The sequence below is a fragment of the Peromyscus californicus genome, unplaced genomic scaffold, assembly GCF_007827085.1.
Source record: "Peromyscus californicus insignis strain IS unplaced genomic scaffold, ASM782708v3 Scaffold_3__1_contigs__length_106647218, whole genome shotgun sequence".
Taxonomy (NCBI): Eukaryota; Metazoa; Chordata; class Mammalia; order Rodentia; family Cricetidae; genus Peromyscus; species Peromyscus californicus.
Genome location: NW_026294551.1, coordinates 54,346,734 through 54,365,593, shown reverse-complemented (window position 1 = coordinate 54,365,593; position 18,860 = coordinate 54,346,734). Strand labels below are relative to the sequence as shown.

The following is an 18,860-nucleotide window of genomic DNA, read 5'->3' as shown; positions in this document are numbered from 1 at the left end:
CTGCTCCTCAACTCAGTCCCAGCCAGGGGTGCCCTATCCCCAACAAGGACTTCCTTGTGACTATTTCTGGATGTTGTTTCCTTTTAGGGTATTTGAAGTCACAGGGGAGGAAGGGAGGCAGGCTGTGATGGGGACTGAGCTTCAGAGAAAGCGGGCACTAGGCAAGACTCAGGTCCCCGAAGGGGTGTGGGAAGCCAGGCAGAGAAGAGGAGGGCAGAAGGGTGCTACCTGGCTAATCTGAGGCTGATGGGTGCTTGGCACACACATCTTCCCCCACTGTGGGAAGACACCAGGCCTGGGTGACATTATGCAAGGGTCTAGGAACTACTTGACAGCCTCCTGGGCCCAAGTTCTCCCTTCCATGAAGTTCTCCCTCCCAGGAAAGCCATGCTGGTGCATCTAAGTGGGTCTGGGACTCAGCTATGAGCAGCCCCAGAGGTGTGCCCCCCCTTGCTGTCTCTTCAGGAGGAACTGAGGGCCAGGGTCAAATGACTGTCTGCCCAAGGCCAGGTGGAGGAGTCAGGATACATGAGGGCTCTAACATCCATTTCTCCCCTGCTACTTGTCCCCAGTCTGGGGACGGGGCCTGGACAAAGTGGTCAAGAAGGGACAGAGGGCAGCCAGAGAGACTCAGGGTGGCTTTGGTGTGAAGGCTGAGGTCACAGGGTTGTATGTTGCAGGGGAAGAGTGACTGGTCCACAAAAGCAAAGCACTTGCCCAAGGACTGAAAAGCAGCTGACTTCTGCAGCTTTTCCCCGAAGCCTCATGGGCACTCCCAGCTCAACTGTCCAGAATCTGGCTTGGAAGGAGGCCCAGGAGGATTGCCTGGGACCTAAGCCTACCTACCTTCTCCTCTGTTTGTTGGTCCACAGGGATCTCCTACCAGCGGCTGGTGAGGGCTGAGCAGGGCCTGCCCATCAGGAGCCACCGAAGTTCCACTGTGTGAGTGTTCTTGAGGGAGGGAGAAGCAGGACCTTCTACCCTTTCCACCCCCCTGCATCAGCACTCAACCATTACTGCCCATTCCAGTCACCAACCAACGAGGAACCCGGAAACTGCTGGCTATGGTGGTATTTTGTACTTGAGTTCCATTATCCTGCCTTTGGTCTTCCTTCAGATTGATTTTATTTTTATTTTTATGTTTATTTTTAATGAGTGTTTTGTCTACACGTATGTCTGTGCCCATAGAGGCCAGAAGAAGGTATCAGATCTCCTGGGACTGGAGTTACAGATGATCATAAGCTGCCCTATGGGTGGGAATCGAACCTGCAACCTCTAGAAAAGCAGCCAGTGCCCTTCACCACTGAGCCATCTCTCCAGTCCCCTTCCTTCAGATTCTAAAAGCGAGCCAGCACACATTACGCTCTTCATCTAATTTTCAGGTGAAGAGACTGGAGGTCAGGTCAAGTAATTTCCCCAAGATCACACAGTTAGTGAGTCGCTGAGTCTCTATCCCATTTAAATAACAAGACCTGACTGGAACTCCACATGCTGATGTTATCTCCACCTCTGAGTCCTTGGCTGTAGTGTGTGTGTGTGTGTCTGTGTGTGTGTCGGTTTTGAATTACTTTTGAGACAGGGTCTTACTCTGTAGCTCACACCAGCCTAGAGCTTAGTATGTAGCCCCATCTGACCTGCAATTTGTATCAATCAGCCTCAGTTTGCTGAGTGCTGAGATTTCTGGCATGAGTTATCACACCTGACCCTTTGGGGTCTGCAGTTGGGAAATACTAGAGAATGGACCCATGCTGAGGACCCGCCTGTGGTCTCCGAGTTTGTGAATGCTGCCTCATCCTGATGTGCCAGAAACCCAAGGACCCGGGCTCGACCTCTCTCTCTCTCTCTCTCTCTCTCTCTCTCTCTCTCTCTCTCTCTCTCTCTCTCTCTCTCTCAGACACACACATCACACTATTGAGCACACACTGCTCTAGGCACTTGAAACACTTCTAAGTTAAAAATGAGCCAACAAAAAAGCCCGTGGCAGATGCTGAGAAACAGAAAAGAGTCTGGGCAGTTCATCCCTTCTCTGCAGTGGATCCGGTCCTGGTAACCACACTGTAGGTGCCTGTAGCATAGATAGTGTCAAACCCTCTACATAACAAGAACTTTCACTTACAAGAACTTTCAGTGTCTCTTTGGTATATCCAAAATGCCAGCGTGTGCCTTGGTAAAATTATTAAGAAAACTAAGCTCACAACCCTGAGGTGCCTGGGTGGCTCATCTGGTCATTGAGACTACTTACAGATTAATGGACAGGCCTTGTATAGGGTGGAAATGCCAGACAAAAGGAAGGCCCGGGTCTCCGGTGAGTGGAGCTGGACTGCCTGCGGTTTAAACTTAGGAACTGTTTGTTTCTGGAATTTTTCATTGTATATATTTGGAGCACGGTTGACCGCAGGCAACCAAGACCTTGAGTAAGGAGGGCTGTGTACAATAGTTGAGAAGGTAAATAAGGTATTTCCAGAGACCTGAAGGGGTGAACTAGTAATAACCACCGATACCTTTCATTATTCACTGCAACTCTGAGCATTATTCTCTTATTAAATTAAAAGTTTTGTTTTTATTCTATGTGTATGGGTGTTCTGCCTGCATGTATGTCTGTGCCCCATGTGAGTCGCTGGGACCTGCAGAGGTCAGAGGAGGGTATCAGATCCCCTAGGACTGGAATTACAGATGGTTATTAGCTACCGTGTGGGTGCTGGGAATCGAACCTGGGTCTCTGGAAGGGCAGCCAGTGCTCTTAACTGCTGAGCCATCTCTCTCTGGGTCCTCAGCACTGTTCTAAGCATCCTTATTGATATGGATTCATTTAAGGCTCGTATTAACCCTGTCAGAAAGGGCCTTCCTTCTCCAGTAAGGCAACTGAAGCACCAGAGTTGCCAGGAAAGCTGAGGATTTGAAAATGTTCTCATGTTCATTGTCTGTTAACTGAGACCAATGACAAGATCGTTAGCAGAGAAGTCAAGCTGGACAGGGCAGGGGCACACCTGTCCTTGTCCTGCACACAGTGGGGTTCAGCACATACCTATGGTAGGAAGGGGTGACCACGTGCTCAGCAGGGCCTCAGCCGGACACCGTTCCTAGAGCCTGCCTCTTTTTAATTCTGAGTAGAGAATTAAAAACACAAAAACCAAAACCAGTGTCTCTGATGGATGGGGCCCGCCTGTCTGTCTTTGTGCTCTGACCTCGCCCTGCCCCCCTCCACGGCAGACACCTCTAGAGCCTGGTGGGAACCCTGCCTCCCTGGTGCCTCTCTGCCCTGGAGTTTGATGCAACGTGGGAGTGTGAGAGTGAGACCATTTCTGCGACAGCCCTTGTGGGTTAACATTCTGAGGTTCTGAAACCCACAGAGAAAGAAGAAAGGCCGCTGTGACGCACCCCAGGCTCCATGATTCTCTTAATATTTGAATGTGTTTGAAAGTTTCCGTAACGAAGACATTTGAACATTGACACCACAAGGGCCCCAAGTGACCTGCTGGGTGGGAGGGAGAGGTGGCCCAGCACTTACCTCTCCCAGCCCCAAACTCGAAGCCTGGTCCCTCTGGGCTAATTTCGAAAGATGTCCCCAGGAGTGGAGGATTTGGAGGCAGGGCTGACTGGACACCTTTTCCTCTGGGCAGATGTCACCCAGGCCACAATAAAGAACATCCACGGCAGGCCTGCTCTCTCTCCCCCGGAAAATGGTCACTGGACTTCAAATCACCTCGACTAGTACTCATCCTTTTGTGAATAACTCACATCCCTTCAGATTTCCCAAAGGAATAAATGACTATGTAAAACTCAAGGCAGACAGTAAGCTAAGGGCAGAGAATCATGGGCAGACTGGAATACACAGCATGAGCCTGTCTTAAAATCTAACTTAAGGTAAACAGGTTTAAAAGTAAATTCAGGTTGTTTTTTGTTGTTGTGTTGTTGTTATTGTTTGGATTTTTTTTGGTTTTTGTTTTTTTTGTTTTTTTGTTTTGTTTTGTTTTAGGAAGAATCTCTTGTATTACAGGCTAGCCTAGAAACTGATATGTAGATAAGGTTGACCTTGAACTCTAACCCTCCTGACTCTCCCTCACAAGTGCTGGGGTTATAGTCATGCACCACAACACCAAGTTTAACCAAGTTTATGTAGGGATCGAACCCAGGGCTTTATGCATGCTAGATAATTACTCTTATTAACTGAGCTACATCCCCAGCTCTTCAAGTTCAGTTTAAGAAAAATATTTATTTTTAATTATGTGTGTGTGTGTGTGTGTGTGTGTGTGTGTGTGTGTGTGTGTGTGTGTGTTTTTGAGGGGAGTGTAGGTATGTGAGTACAAGTGTCTGCAGAGGTTAGAAGTGTCCAATCCCCTGGAGCTTGGTTGCAGATGGTTGTGAGCTGACAGATGGGTGCTGGGAACATGGGTTCTCTGCAGGAGCAGTATCTGTGACTAACTGCTAAGCCTTTTCTCCAGCCCCTCAAGTTCAGTTCTGAAAGAGGCTTTGAAAGTCTCTGAAAGCTCCACCTGCAAAACACTCCAGCACAATCATAAGCATTCCCCATGGAAATGGACACCCATCGCCCCTAGCCCCTTCCAGGCGGCTGCTCTCACTTGGCTAGTTCTGCTGGCCTGTGAGGAGTCCCATAGGGAATTGAGCCCCCCAGGCACAGAGGATGCAGCAGCACCGTGGCCTGTCCTCTGTGTCCCCAGCACTGTGCTGTTGCTGAACCCGGTTGAGGTCCAGGCCGAATTCCTTGCTGTGGCAGACAAGCTGAGCGCACCCGGGCAGTCACCACATGGTGCCTACACCACCCTGCTCCTGCACGCCTTCCAGGCCACCTTTGGGGCCCACTGTGACCTTCCTAGCCTGCACAACAAGCTGCAGGTAAGAACCAGGGAACCTGGGTCCACGAAGAAGCATTTTGCTGTGGAGATATGCTACCTCCATAGCCCCAAGTGGCATTGCTACACAGTGGTTACAGGGCTGGCCCTGGTGCACTGCTGGGTCCTGTCCGGAATCTGGCCATGCCTCGGGCACTGGGCTGGGTGTTGGTGCCTAGTGTCCCAGAAGAAGGCACCATGCCATGGAAAAGGGGATGAGACTTGGACAAAGGTCTGGTTTCTTTTCTTGGCTCTGTGACCAGTTAGCTGTATTGTGTGGACAACCCTTCACCACTCTGTGTGCATGAGGGGTGTGAAATCCTTCCCACTCTGTTAGTGCTCTCTCTGGGCTCCCCGCTGCCCCCGGCTTCTTAAAATGAAGGTAGGAGGGCAGTGGGATAAGGGGAGCTCAACTCCTTAGCCACTCAAGTGCCAGGAGGGTGAAGAGGCTGCGGGTAGCTGCTCACTACAGCCCTTGGTCAGGTACTGGGAACTGGGAGAGGCAGGTGACAGCCTGGCCATGGGCCAGGACCACACCTGTCTCCTCCTGCACCTGTAGTCCAAGACGCTAGAAGAGCTCGAGGACATCTTCACTGAGACCGCAGAAGCCCAGGAGCTGGCATCTGGCATTGGGGATGCAGCAGAGGCCCGACGGTGGCTCCGGACCCAGCTGAAAGCAGTGGGAGAAAAAGCTGGCTTCCCTGGCATCTTAGGTGAGGGCCGGGGGACAACAGCGCTGCCCACTTCTTCATCGTCTATTCTGGTGCCCAGTGTGTGCACGCCAGCAGGCCTGGCCAATCTGCCCCACAGAGCCTTGCAGTGGCTAGGTCCCCCAGCATCTGGGTGCTCCTCAAGTCCCCCGGGCAGAGCTCCTGTGGGCAGCTACAAGGCTGGGTTGCCATCATGTTAGCAAGAGGAAAGGAACTCACTGAGGGCATCGGGATGCTCTCTTCACGTCTGCATGCGTCCCTGGCCCCACCTCCATCATGGTCACATCTTGCTCTCAAGAAGGTTAGAGAAGTTGCGTCCACTCCTACCACAGAGTCAGGTGGCACAGATTCTGAGCATCAGTTGGCTTCAGGGTACCGTGTTCCCCACACAGCCTTTTAAGGAGCCTGGCATGGTGGCACACACCTGGAATCTCAGTACTTGGGAGAACTAAGACAGAGAGTTTATGGGTCTGAGGCCAGTTCTGTAGTGAGACCTTGTCTCAACACGAACATGCGAGCCGGGCGGTGGTGGTGCACACCTTTAATCCCAGCACTCGGGAGGCAGAGGCAGGCAGATCTCAGTGAGTTCGAGGCCAGCCTGGTCTACAGCGCGAGTTCCAGGACAGCCAGGGCTACACAAAGAAGCATTGTCTTGAAAAAACCAAAAATCAAACAAAAGCCATGCAAGCAAACCTTTTTTTTTTTTTTTTTTTTGGTTTTTCGAGACAGGGTTTCTCTGTGTAGCTTTGCGTCTTTCCTGGAACTCACTCTGTAGCCCAGGTTGGCCTTGAACTCACAGAGATCCGCCTGGCTCTGCCTCCCGAGTGCTGGGATTAAAGGCGTGCGCCACCACCGCCCGGCCACAAGCAAACCTTTTAAAGTGTTTCTGATCTTTTCCTGTACTGACAGTAAAAGGAGGCTCAGAGCCTGTGCCGTGTCCACGCCCACATAGCAGGGATAAGGCCCGCCATCTACATAGTACTTTAAAGAAAGGCCCTGTAGCTGAGAGTCAGGTATCCCAGCCTTCATTCCGCCTCAGCCCATCCAGCTCTGTGGCCTCTTGTCTCTACTGTTCCCACGCTGGCCTCTTCTATTAGGCCAGGGCACTGGGCTGGCCATTCTTCAGGGCCCCCTCCCAGTCCCCTCTTCCTGTCCTCTCTGCTCTTACAGACACTGCAAAACCTGGGAAACTCCACACCATCCCCATCCCTGTCGCCAGGTGCTACACATACAGCTGGAACCAGGACAGTTTCGGTAAGGGACAGCCGGAGTCAGGGCGCTGGACCCAGACTGCCAGCTGTCTGTCTGATCCTGTGAATGCCTCACGATCCTCTGGGCCCTTTCACTACACAGGCCAGAAGCCTAGTGGGTGGGGGGCACTCTAGCCCTGGACCAAACACTTCCTGCCATTCCAGAGCCCATCATCCTCTGCAAGGGTTCAGAGGACACCAGCCCAGACACGGTTTTTGTCTCCCTGTAGACATCCTACAGGAAGTCCTTCTCAAGGAACAGGAACTGCTGCAGCCAGGCATCCTGGGAGATGATGAAGAGGAGGAAGAGGAGGAGGAAGAGGAGGACTTGGAGATGGACAGGCATTGTGCTGAAAGGGACTCGCTCCTCTCCACCAGCTCTCTGGTGTCTCACGACTCTACTCTGTTGCTTACCTCCTCTCAGGCCTCGGGGCCAGTGCTGTCCCGCCAGGTTCTGACCACCTTCGTCTCAGGCCTCTCGGATGGCGTGGACAGTGGCTATGTGGAGGACAGTGAGGAAAGCTCCCCAGAGTGGCCCAAGAAGCCCGGTAGCCGGCAACGCCAGGGTCACCGCAGGCCTGGGCATAAGTTCAACAGGATCTATAAACTCTTGAAGAGCACCAGCCAGCTGGTCCTGCGGAGGGACTCTCGGAACCTGGAGGGCAGCTCAGACCCAACCCTGCCCCTGCGGCGGGCAGGGAGCCTCTGCAGCCCCTTGGACTGTCCAGCCCAGTTCCCCTCCAGGGCTCAGCGCTCACGCTCCCTACCCCAGCCCAAGCTCAGCACCCAAATACCCAGCTGGCTTCTGGCCCCACCCTCACACCACCAGCGCCACCGCCGCCGCCCCTTCCTCAGTGGGGATGAGGACCCCAAGGCTTCCACACTACGGGTTGTGGTCTTTGGCTCTGATCGAATTTCAGGGAAGGTGGCTCGGGCATACAGTAAGCTCAGGTAAAGATGGGAACAGGGTGCCACGGCTCTGCCTTATGCAGCATTATTGTGGTGCCTACCCAGAGTCCTGGAGTCACCCTGGGTTCACCTCTCACCGTGTCCTCACTAGGAGACTGGAGAACAGTCACCCGCTCCTCACACGGTTCTTCAAGCTTCAGTTCTTCTACGTGCCTGTGAAGCGAAGCCACGGAACCAGCTCCGGTGCCCGCCCGTCCTCTCTGAGCCAGACATCTCCGCTCCCAGCAGACCCCTTGAGGCACCACAGCCCTGCAGTACGTCCCCAACCTTGGGCCAGTAGGGATGGGAAAGTGGTATAGACAAGAACGGGTTCCAGGTACTGGTTGAAAAATCATCCCCAATGACCCCCTGTGTCTGCGAGTACTTCCACCTGCCTGGCCCTTGTTTCCAGGTGTCTGCCCTGCACTTGGGTGTGACATTCTGCTGTATGACAGAGATGGAATCTCATCATAATTCTCTTGGGGTTACAGATGTAACCCTGTGCTCCATAGCTATGACGGGCTGGCCTTCTGTGTGGCTGGGGATAACTCTCATCCCTTACCCCAGGAGCTAGGCATGGCCCCGTGGGAGGACAGTACCAATGACATCTCTCACTACCTCGGTGTGCTTGACCCCTGGTACGAACGCAATGTGTTGGGCCTCATGTACCTGCCTCCCGAAGTCCTTTGCCAGGTAGGTAGACTCTGTGGTAGGGGGTCAGAGGCCACTGGCTGCTGTCACTCAGCCTCACTGAAGATTCTGGCTGCGGGGAGATCCATGGAGGGCGAGGGCTGGCTTGGAAAGGAAGAGGGAGGATATGTCAAAAGCAGAATGGGAGCTGAATCCAGGGGTGTTAGGGACAAGAGCCGGGGCCACTGTGGTAAAGGGGGGCAGATCCTCAGAAGGGCACAAAGGGATTTAGGGGTCAGCTCCCTTTCGTCCCTGTGGGCTTGTTTCCCGAGAGGCCTGTGTGCCAGGCAAGGTGGGCACCGAGGCTGCCCTGGGCTCCCTGCCCAATACTCCGTCCAGGTTCCCGATCATTCTCTCTCCCTCCTGTTCTCTCTGTCTGCGTGTGTGTCCTTACCTCCCTTCCTCCGACGGCTTCTTCACTCTGCCATGTCCCCCACCTGGCTTGGCTGTCCCTTCTACCATAGCAGTCCCTGAAGGCAGACCCTCGGCCCCTGGAGGGCTCGGCCACCCAGCTGCCCATCCTGGCTGACATGTTGCTCTACTACTGCCGCTTTGCGGCCCGTCCCGTGTTGCTGCAGGTCTATCAGACAGAGGTGAGGCGTGCCGTCCTGTTTCTCCCAGACTCCCCGGTAGCCATGGGGCCATCTGGGCCTGCAGCACCCCGCCCTCACCCCTAGAAGCCCCTGTGCTAGCCCAAGGGGTCCACACTGATAGATGTGCGCCGTTCCTGCCCCTTCCAGCTGACGTTCGTCACTGGAGAGAAGACTACGGAAATCTTCATTCAGTCTCTGGAACTGGGTCACTCAGCGGCCACGCGCGCTATCAAGGCATCAGGTGGGCACTGTGGGAGCCCTTACAGAGATGCTTAGGAGGTGGGGTCCTGTGAGGGGAGAGCAGGGGAAGGGCTAAAGGGAGGGAGGAGTAGGGAGCAAAAGGAGAATCCTGGCCCTGGGGAGCCGGGGCCCTGAAGAGTCTAGGTCAGAGGAAGAGGGTACCCAGGGAAGTGGGGGCACTGGAAGGGGGGAGGAGTGAAGGGTGTCTGTGTGGCACAGGTCCAGGCAGCAAGCGGCTGGGCATCGATGATGACCGGGAAGCCGTCCCTCTCACACTACAGATTATTTACAGCAAGGTAAGCGAGGCCTGTGCCGGGTTCCTTCCTCCCCAGAGCTTGGCCCCAGAGGTGCCTCAAGTGTTCCCAGGCCCTCTCGTAGACCCCAGACTTCCCTTGGTACCAAAAGGTGTCCCATTAGCATCCAGACCCTCCCAAGGCATCAGGCTCTGGGCTGAAGGGTCTGGCCATGCTGCCTTCCAGGGAGCCATCAGTGGCCGAAGCCGCTGGAGTAACCTAGAGAAGGTCTGTACCTCTGTTAACCTCAACAAGGCCTGCCAGAAGCCGGAGGAGCTAGGTGAGCAGGCTGGAGAGGATGGCTGGGCGGTGTGGCTGGGAGGTCTGGAGCCTGGCCTGAGCCACCCTTGACCTTCAGACTCCAGCATGGAGATGCTGACGCTAACCCTGACAGAGGTGCTGAAAAGGCAGAACCCAAGGTCCAAAAAAGGCTTTAACCAGGTAAGGGCTTTTCTCACCTCCCACCCACAGCCCTGGCGGGAGTGGGGTGGGGCTTGCACATGAAGGTGACTAAGTGTTATGTGTGTATGAGATGGACTGAGAAGGGGTTGCTGGGAAAGGAGAGGCACATGTGGGTGGTGGACCGTTGTGGGTATACACAGCGTGGAATGTGGAGGAGGCATATAGATGAAAAGGTCGTGTGGTTGTATGATGGTCATTCAGGGTCACCAAGTCGGAGCCAGTGTGGGCGCCACATCAGGGAACTCTGGGGTCTCCGGGTTGGAGAGGGCAGTGCACTGATTCCTCCAGACTCAGTTAGAGGCAGAGACTGGGGAGGAGGCAGTCTTGCCTGATGGTCAGCTCTCAAGAGCTGCCAGACAGTCCTGTCCCCCTCCCCACCCCCTCCACCCCCACCCCCAGTTCTTCTGGGCACTTCTAGGGTAAGGAAGTGCTCAGGGCTGGCAAAGGTATGGCCAGGGCTCCAGTGCCTGACCAGGGCTTCCCTTCCAGATCAGTACATCCCACATCAAAGTGGACAAGGTGCAGATCATCGGCTCCAGCAGCTGCCCCTTTGCTGTGTGTCTAGACCAGGATGAGAGGAAGATCCTGCAGAGCGTGGTCAGGTGAGAAAAGGGGGCCAGCTCTGCTCAGCAAAGGTGGTCCCAGGGAAGGGTGTTTCTTCTCTCCCATCCAAGGTCTGCAGAGCCCTGTTCTTCGCCTGCCCTGCCTTGTAGGTGTGAAGTGTCGCCCTGCTACAAGCCAGAGAAGAGCAGCCTGCCACCCCAGAGGTCCTTCAACCAGCCAGCACAGGCTGCTCCTGACCTGTGTTCCCTTCTCTGCCTCCCCATCATGACGTTCAGTGGAGCTGTGCCCTAGTACAAGGAGGGACCAGGCTGGACAGGAAAGCGCCCAGGTTCTCCTGGACCACTCTGCAGGGCAGCTGCTCTCTGTGGAGAACCTAATTGTCCTGGGCTGTATCAGGATCCCTCTGTAGACCCTGCCATGGGCCAGGGACGTGCGGCCAATGGTATCTGGAACCTCGGAGATCTGATGCGGAAACAGGCATTAGAGAGAGAAGGGCCTGGCTGCCTGGCCTTGTGCATTCCTCGGAGCAGAGGGAGGGATGGGTGAGTGACCCTGAAGAAAGGTCTGAGTCTTGACTGTGGTTTTAGGCCTCCTTTCCAAGCCCTAGGCTGGGCCTGTCTTTGGTTTGTCTAGAGGTCAGTCTCTCTGAGGCATAGATCAGAGAAAGCCGGGTGAGACCTTCTTTCCTGGCCTCAGATACCATCTCTTTATCCTACCCACCCGTCTTACAACATGCCCGCTTTCTCTCTGAAGTTCTCCGGATCCCTTGAAAAACAGCACTAATATTTGGTCCATTGCTAGGACCTGGTACAATTTCTCTTCTGAGCCCCTTTCTGGGTCTCAGATGCTGGGGAGACAAGACAAACTTGGTTCCTTTCTAGCCAAACGAGCAGAGGAAGTTGATGTTTCTTTGATCCTCCATTTCCTCAGTACTTAAGTAAAAGGGAACTAAGTCCTCAGAGGGAGTGCCCCTGAAGAACCTTGCCCAGGGCCTGGCTCCCAGCAGCTGCCCGGAAAAAACTGGCCTCTGGCCCTCTGCGGCTGATGCCTGCTTTTGCCCTTGAGTACTGTCATTGCTTCAAGGTCATCCTTGTTTGACCTTTCCCCACCTACGGATGAGGCAGAGCCCATGCGAGCTAAGCAGCAGTCAGGAAGGGCTACCTAGGTACGAGTCCTCCTCCACTTCCCTAGCAGACGGGGCCAGGGCCCGCACTTCCTCTCAGTTGGAGGGTTGGTGTGCACTGTGTGCGGCAGCTTCTGCCCTCACACGTTGTCTGGACAAGATCTCGGAGAGGTAGAGGACGGAGAGATGAATATCTGATGGGAGAGACGGGGCACTCATGCATAGGGAAGGACTGGTACACAATAGGCCAAGACCCAGAAACTGAAGCCTCCCGGACTGGGGGAGCTCAAAAGGTTGACAAAACGTGGCTAGAGTGATAAGGTAGCAGTCTGGACCAGGACTTGGGCTGGCACAGGCCGGTAAGGAACCTCGGAAGCTTAACAAGATGCACAGAGAGGCCTCCTTCCCGCCCTCCAGAACTGTTTTGCACCAGAGACCCTGGGCTCCTAGGAGCCCATGAAACACCAGAGCGCTCGTGCCTTGAGAGACTGGACAGAGTCACCGTATTGTCATCCCTGCATCCTGGCTGTCCGTGTGTCTGTCAGGTTCTGGAACAGTGTCCATCCATGCATCTCAGTGTACTTCAACTTGCCGCGCTTGAGCATGTTGTTCTCCTCGATGACCGGCATGACATGAATCAATGGATGGCATTTAATATTATTATTAAATAAAATTGATTTATTGTATAGTTAGTGACCTACAGTTACAGAGCATGTCGCTGAACTGTTTGGACTTTACACTTGTCAATTCAGGGCTGGAGGGGTGGCTCAGCAGCGCTCACTGCTCTTCCTGAGGACCCAAATTCTCAGTGCCTACACAGGGGGGCTCACAACGGCCTGTACTCCAGCTCCGAGAGATCTGATGCCCTTTCCTGGCCTCCGAAGGCATTCACGCATGTGGCATTCACTCACACAGAAACACACACACACATAAATAAAAACAGTGAAAATTTTAAAAATATTTCACATGTAGCAGAAGTAAGGCTCTTGGGGATTATTTTATTTGTAATTTTCCACTCTATAGAAAATATGTTTGTGCTAAATTTCCATCCACACTCCTCCATTTCAACCTCATCGTACATGCTCACCCACAAGACAAAACATCTCATACATCTCAGCAGATGGAGTTCTCTATCACTGAGAACTGAGAAACATAAACCCGTGTATCCTGATGTCCCTGTGCCCCTTGGAAGGGGGTTTGCCCGAGGTTCTTGTCTCTGATGAGAGATAGAGGACCTGGATCCATCAAACTAGGGAGAGCAAGGGAAGAGAGATCGATAATGGCCCGGCACACCTGAGGACTTGGGTCACAAGGAGGGAAAAGGACGTATTGGACAGTGGAGGACGCCAGCTCCAGCATCCCAGAATGGCCGCTTTGGCTCTGAGGAGGTTACAATGGCATCAGTAGGCTGCCATGCATGTTGAGAACTCAGTGGGCTAAAAGTGGGAACATCCATTCTTTCCCACACAGCCGCAGATGCTTAGGGATCACCTGGTCTATGCTGAGCTTAGTGTGGCATGGTTGCAGGCAGTGGGGTGAGCTCAGGTCTGCACCGTGGGTCTCTCAGACCCTTCGGGCCTGTGTGATAAAACAAGATACACTATGTGGGCAACCCTGGCCACCTCACTTATATCTGCAAGCTACTCCTTACCCTTAAAAGGGGAGGCAGGTCTATTCTCAGGGGTGTTGTGGGGTGTCTGAGAGGAAGTATGCAAAGGGGGATCATGCTACTGAGTCTGTAGTCCAGGAAATCTGTCTGTCCCCAGAGGTGCTGTGAGCTGAAAGCCAGGGCTGTGGTCAGCTCTTCTGAGATAAGTGAGGGCCTCGAAGCCTTCCTGAAAAGGAAGCACCTCAGAAACAATGGCCAAGCCTCAGGCAGCGGGGGGCCTGGCCAGGGATGGCCCCAGCTCCTCTGCTTGCTTAAAGTAGAGAGAGAAGGGACTTTCCATCCAGGCATCTTTACACATAGGAAATGCCAGGTGCTCGTTAGGTGTTTGTCAATTTGACACGAACTAGAGTTATTTGGGAGGAGGGAACCTCAGCCCAGGAATTTTCTCCAGCGGATTGTCCTGTATGTAGGCATGTCTGTGCAGTATTGTTTGATTGTCCTGTATGTAGGCATGTCTGTGCAGTATTGTTTGATTAATGATTGATGTGAGGAAGGCCCAGCCCACTGTGGAGGTACCACCCCGAGAAAGTGGTCCTGTGTTGCATAAAAAGGGAGGCTAAGTGAGCCTTGGAGAGTAAGCCTGTGAGCAGCTCCCCTCCATGGTTCCTGCCTTGGCTCCTGCTTGAATTCCTAGTGACTTCGCTCAGCGATGGACTGTGACCTGGGAGTCCTAAGGTGAAATAAACCCTTTCCTCCCCACTAAAATGGTTTTGGTCAGTGTTTTGCCACAGCAGCAGAGAAACCTGCCTAGGGCATGCTCTGTGGACTGCAAGACGCTCAGATCCCTGGGAAGAGGCCTTCCTGTTCGTGCGATGCGGCTGGGGGTTGGGGGGAGGGGATCTGCCCCCTCATTTCCCCATGTTTCTGAATCCCTCTCTTTATCTAACCATTGCAATAAAGTCTGAGCACAGAACACTGCTCTCCAGGGACAAAGTGTCCTCTGCCCCCGTCGGAGGCACAGCAAGCCGGTGGCTCCCTCCATCGGCAGGTTTTCTTCCTCTGCGTTCTGCTTGCAGGCACACCTGAAGCTCTGAATGCTCCCTGGAAAGGTAGCTATGGCCACAGCTGCCCCGTATACCCCTCTGCGAGATCTAGGAAGGTTAGAGGTGGGAGGCTCAGCCTCTTCGTCATGGCCACTTGAGTAGAGCCTCCCAGTGAATGCCAGCTAGGTTATATCCACCTCAGCAACACTTACCAGGACTTAACTCTGCACTGCCCCAGTGTTCTGGACCCCCATGCTCATGCTAGCTCGTGTGCACCTCTTCTGGCCCCGTGAGATTGGTATAGTTATACCCATTCTACAGGTAGAGGAACTGAGACACTGGGAAGTTGAATAACTTACTTAAGGTCCCCCAGACAGTAAATGGAGGAAGCTGCCATTCAAGCCCAGATAGTAGCCTCCAGAGTGCCTGTACTTAACCATGAAGCTATGTGTCCCTCTCAGTACCTCACAAGAGTGGCAGATAAACTGAGGCCCAAAAAAGCAAAGTTCGTGTATGTATCCGAGGCTGACTTCATTGTGATGGAACTTAGTGGGAGAGCTCTGGTCTCACGATGGAAGGGACATTCTGTACGCCATCAGCAGCAGTGGGGGCAGACCGGGGGAGGGGGAAGCTTTCGTAGAATACATTTTTTTCCTGCCCCAAGCAACTATGCTGCCTGAGCTGAGGAGATGGCAGCCAGGAAGGAAAATTGAGTGTAGCTTCAGGCTCAGCTGGCTTGACCTAGTCCCCAGAAGCCTTCAGAAGGATAGGGGACAGGGTAGGGGTGGCTCAGGGCAGCCCTACCCCACCCACCCACACCTCTAAGGAAAAGGGCCTATATGGCCTGGTCTTCTCTGGGCAAAAGGAGCTCAAACCAGGATCCTCTGGAGAGCTGAGACGTTGAAGAACTATTGCGAACATGTTCTCCAACACCTCAGGGTACAGATGAAGAAACCAAACCCCAAAGAGAAGGGGTCCCACAGCCAGAGGCATGCTAGGAGTGTGTGTGTGTGTGTGTGTGTGTGTGTGTGTGTGTGTGTGTGTGTGTTCACACTTGCAAAGTCCCCTAAATATGCCTTTGCTGTCATGAACTGCCCTGGGGCCCTGGGTGCTGCGGCTGGGGAATCACTGTTCCCGTTGGCAGGGGAGATAGGTGCAGATGAGAGAACCTAAAACAGCATGGGTTAGCTGACTCAGATAAAACAAACCCAAGGGGAAGTAAGAAGCCCCGTAGCTGGGTCAAACTCTGTGTCTCCCCGCCTGGATGGGCGGGGCTGTGCCCAGGGGCAGGTGCGGGGGCAGGTTTTCATCCCTGCCCCCCTTCCCACTCAGTCCTTTTCTCTGGATGGCTAACAGATGTGCATCTTCAAACAGGAAAATGCTTCCAGGGCTCCGTGTGAGGGATGGCCCTGGGGGGCTGTCTGCAGTCACCCGGCTGTCCCCTACATGGCTACCACACCCACAGCAGCTGCAGAAATGCAGCTGATAAGGAGCGGTGCAGCCACAAAAGCAGAGGCCGCCTTGTGATTTCCGATTCAGTTAGGCCGAGGCCGATAAGCCCAGCGGCTGCCCATGGTGGCCGCGCTGGTCCACGCAGCTGCTGCTGACTTGGTCCTCTGCCACACACTGGGCTTTTTCATTCCACCCATCCACTCTCCCAGTCAAATTCATGCACTCATTTTTCCATTTGCTTTGTTGAATGAACCAAGTATTCTCTTCACGTGAATGGAAGGGTTTAAACCTGACCACTACTACCTCAGAATTTACGTGGGGGGAGGAGGCAGGCAGGCATATGGCCTCAGAACACCAATGAAGAAATGCGAGATAGAATTAATCTTGGTCACATGAAAGAGTCAGAAAAGAAAGTAATGAAAGGGAGGCAGAGTCAGAGAAGAAATGATACGCATACCTGGAACTGTGTTTTTCTCATGGCTTCCTCTACAAAGTGAGGGTGAGAACAGAACCCAGTGAAGGCCAGACAGAAAAACAAACAAATAAAAACCTGGAACTTCATTCCCCCAAAGCTGCAAGTGACAGAAGCCCATCTCAAACATGTTTAATCTTTAAAAAGCAGGGAACTCACTGGGTCGCATAGTCGAGCAGGGTAGGAATGATCAGGCAATGGGTTTTCAGGCACGGCCGGATCTAGGCGCTTAAATCACAGCACAGGCAATCTGCCCCTCTCCAGATCCATTTGCCAATAGGAGGCGACCATGGATGGAATCTATGACTTCTTTTTTTAAAGATCCAAAAATGTGATGGAGATTTTCTTGATTTCAAGTCTAAGAGGGAAGAGGAGGGAGGCCGAATGGGGGTGCAGGCCCTTCCCCAGTACCTCCAACGTCCTTCCCTTGCTCTGACAGTGCCGCCACTGGTCTCTGGCCCCCTTCTTGCCGTTCCTGCCCCAGATTTCCCTCCTTCCTCATCAACCCGTTTTCTATTCTTCCTTCCTGGATGAGATGGCCCAGGAAAAAGATTGGGAAGAGAATCCCATGGTCTGGGTTGGTGTTTTAGTTTGGTTTTGGTTTGTTTCTTTGTTTTGAGACAAGCTAGCAGTTTGTAGCCCTGGCTGGCCTGGAACTCTATATGTAGAATGGGCTGGCCTTGAACTCATAGACATCCACCTGCCTCTGCCTACCAAGCAGTGGGATCAGAGGTGTGGTTAAGAAGCTACACTAGGTTGTGGAGGGTCTACAGTGAGGAGATAAACACCAGGGTGAGATTGGGGAAAGCAGATCAATCAAGGACGGCTTTGCCATGTCTAAGGACAGAGCCCACAGCATCAGTTGCTGGGATGGGGAAAGTAGTATAGAGTGGACTTGATGTGGTTTAGATGCAAATGTATGTGTGTGGGTGTGTGTGTGTGCTGCGATGACACCGAGTTTCTGTTCTGAGCTAAGAGACAAGAGCTGCAGGTTTAGTGTGAAATCGTTTGACTTGTGCATGTCGGGTTGGGGGAGCTTAAAAAAATCTGGCCCATGATGCCCAGTGTGGGGTGGGACAGAGGATACCTGGGCCTTCGGAACACCTAGGCTGCATTACAACCTCATAAGCCTGAGAGTGGGTCCTTGTGGAAATACCCATCCCTCTAGACAGGGTCAGTAGTATTAGGTCAGAATGAGGAACCCCACACCCACTTCTTAAAAAAAAAAAAAAAAAAAAAAAACCAAGCCCCAGCAGGATATGCCTGGGAGGGGCTTTGAGGGCCGTGAGGAAGGGGAAGGGGAAAGGAAGGGGAGGGACGGGGCTGGCTGTGTGGGGCAGAGCTTTCTCTGCAGATCTGGAGCCCATAGTCACAACTACAGCTCTTGTTGGCTCCTTGGGGACATCTGGTCTCCTGGAGCTGTTGGCCTCCTGGACGGGACCTCAGGAGCTCATTGGCTGGGGGATCTGGGACCGGTGAGCAACTGCAGTCCGGCAGAGGTAGGTGCTGGCTGGGGTGGAGTCCGGGAGGGAGTTGGAGAGACAGAGCTGAACCAGATGATAGCCAGGGAGGAGAATCCTGGAAGGAGGAACCTCAGGAGCCCGTGTCTCAGAAGGTTTATCTTGATGTGACAGCTAGGAACCCCCTGCCAGCTACTTCTGTTCAACCTGTTTTCAGATGCAGAGGGGACCCCTTGAGCTCCGTACCTGCTAGCTCTAACAGGGTGTGTGTGTGCCGATGGTGTGTGGACGCAACTCTCCCAGCAACTTGAGGTTGGCTGGGTAAGAGCTTTACTGTCCATCTTTTTTTTTTTTTTTTTTTTTTTTTGGTTTTTCGAGACAGGGTTTCTCTGTGTAGCTTTGCGCCTCTCCTGGAACTCACTTGGTATCCCAGGCTGGCCTCGAACTCACAGAGATCCGCCTGGCTCTGCCTCCCGAGTGCTGGGATTAAAGGCGTGCGCCACCACCGCCCGGTTTTACTGCCCATCTTAAGTTAGGAATAGACTGGGGCCTCAGGGAAGCAAACTGCAGAATGGATGAGTGTGCAGGAAGACTCCCTAAGAGAACCCCGCACCCCTGCCTATGCCGCTTCTGGGACATCATCTGTCCATCTCACTTCTGGGTGCTTAGCGACTGTCATGCTGGGCTGGCTGATGCTACACACACACACACACACACACACACCACACACACACACACACACACACACACGGGGGCGGGGGGAGTCTCTGCTCTTGAGATGTTGGCCTCCTGCCTTGGGTGTGTGACAGGTGGTAAAATGCACTGGGTCCCTAGTGTGACGAGACTCGGGGTTACGGAACAGACACAGGGAGGGAGGGTGAGGTGAGGCCAGGGTGAGGCTTCGGAGGACTCGGGGTTACGGAACAGACACAGGGAGGGAGGGTGAGGTGAGGCCAGGGTGAGGCTTTGGAGGCAGGGCGGGCTTGTATGTAGAGGTGAGGCCCAGGAGCACCCCTGCCGGAGGGAGCCCAGTGTGCAAACCCCAGAGGCAGGATAGTGGGTGCGTGTCAGGATGAGCGAGCAGAGAGCTGGGGACTTGGT

At 53.6% G+C, this 18,860-nt stretch overlaps 2 protein-coding genes across 7 annotated transcripts in view; both read left to right on the top strand.

The window, feature by feature from the left end:
* Pik3r5 (phosphoinositide-3-kinase regulatory subunit 5) overlaps positions 1-12,425 on the top strand; it is a 63,288-nt gene extending 50,863 nt beyond the window's left edge. For 3 of the 5 annotated variants that reach the window (XM_052758183.1, XM_052758184.1, XM_052758185.1), the window contains exons 6-19: positions 873-942; positions 4,680-4,854; positions 5,410-5,563; positions 6,731-6,814; positions 7,041-7,761; positions 7,871-8,033; positions 8,326-8,451; positions 8,913-9,041; positions 9,189-9,282; positions 9,501-9,577; positions 9,761-9,854; positions 9,933-10,015; positions 10,526-10,638; positions 10,750-12,425. In XM_052758183.1, coding sequence (XP_052614143.1) covers positions 873-942; positions 4,680-4,854; positions 5,410-5,563; positions 6,731-6,814; positions 7,041-7,761; positions 7,871-8,033; positions 8,326-8,451; positions 8,913-9,041; positions 9,189-9,282; positions 9,501-9,577; positions 9,761-9,854; positions 9,933-10,015; positions 10,526-10,638; positions 10,750-10,891 — 2,225 coding nt within the window. In that variant the 3' untranslated portion in view covers positions 10,892-12,425. The remainder of the gene's footprint in view (positions 1-872; positions 943-4,679; positions 4,855-5,409; positions 5,564-6,730; positions 6,815-7,040; positions 7,762-7,870; positions 8,034-8,325; positions 8,452-8,912; positions 9,042-9,188; positions 9,283-9,500; positions 9,578-9,760; positions 9,855-9,932; positions 10,016-10,525; positions 10,639-10,749) is intronic. The other 2 variants (XM_052758186.1, XM_052758187.1) reach the window with 2 other exon arrangements.
* Positions 12,426-17,654: 5,229 nt separating this feature from the next.
* Pik3r6 (phosphoinositide-3-kinase regulatory subunit 6) overlaps positions 17,655-18,860 on the top strand; it is a 50,060-nt gene continuing 48,854 nt past the window's right edge. For both annotated transcript variants that reach the window (XM_052758577.1, XM_052758576.1), the window contains exon 1: positions 17,655-17,798. The gene's annotated coding sequence lies outside the window, so the exon portion shown is untranslated. The remainder of the gene's footprint in view (positions 17,799-18,860) is intronic.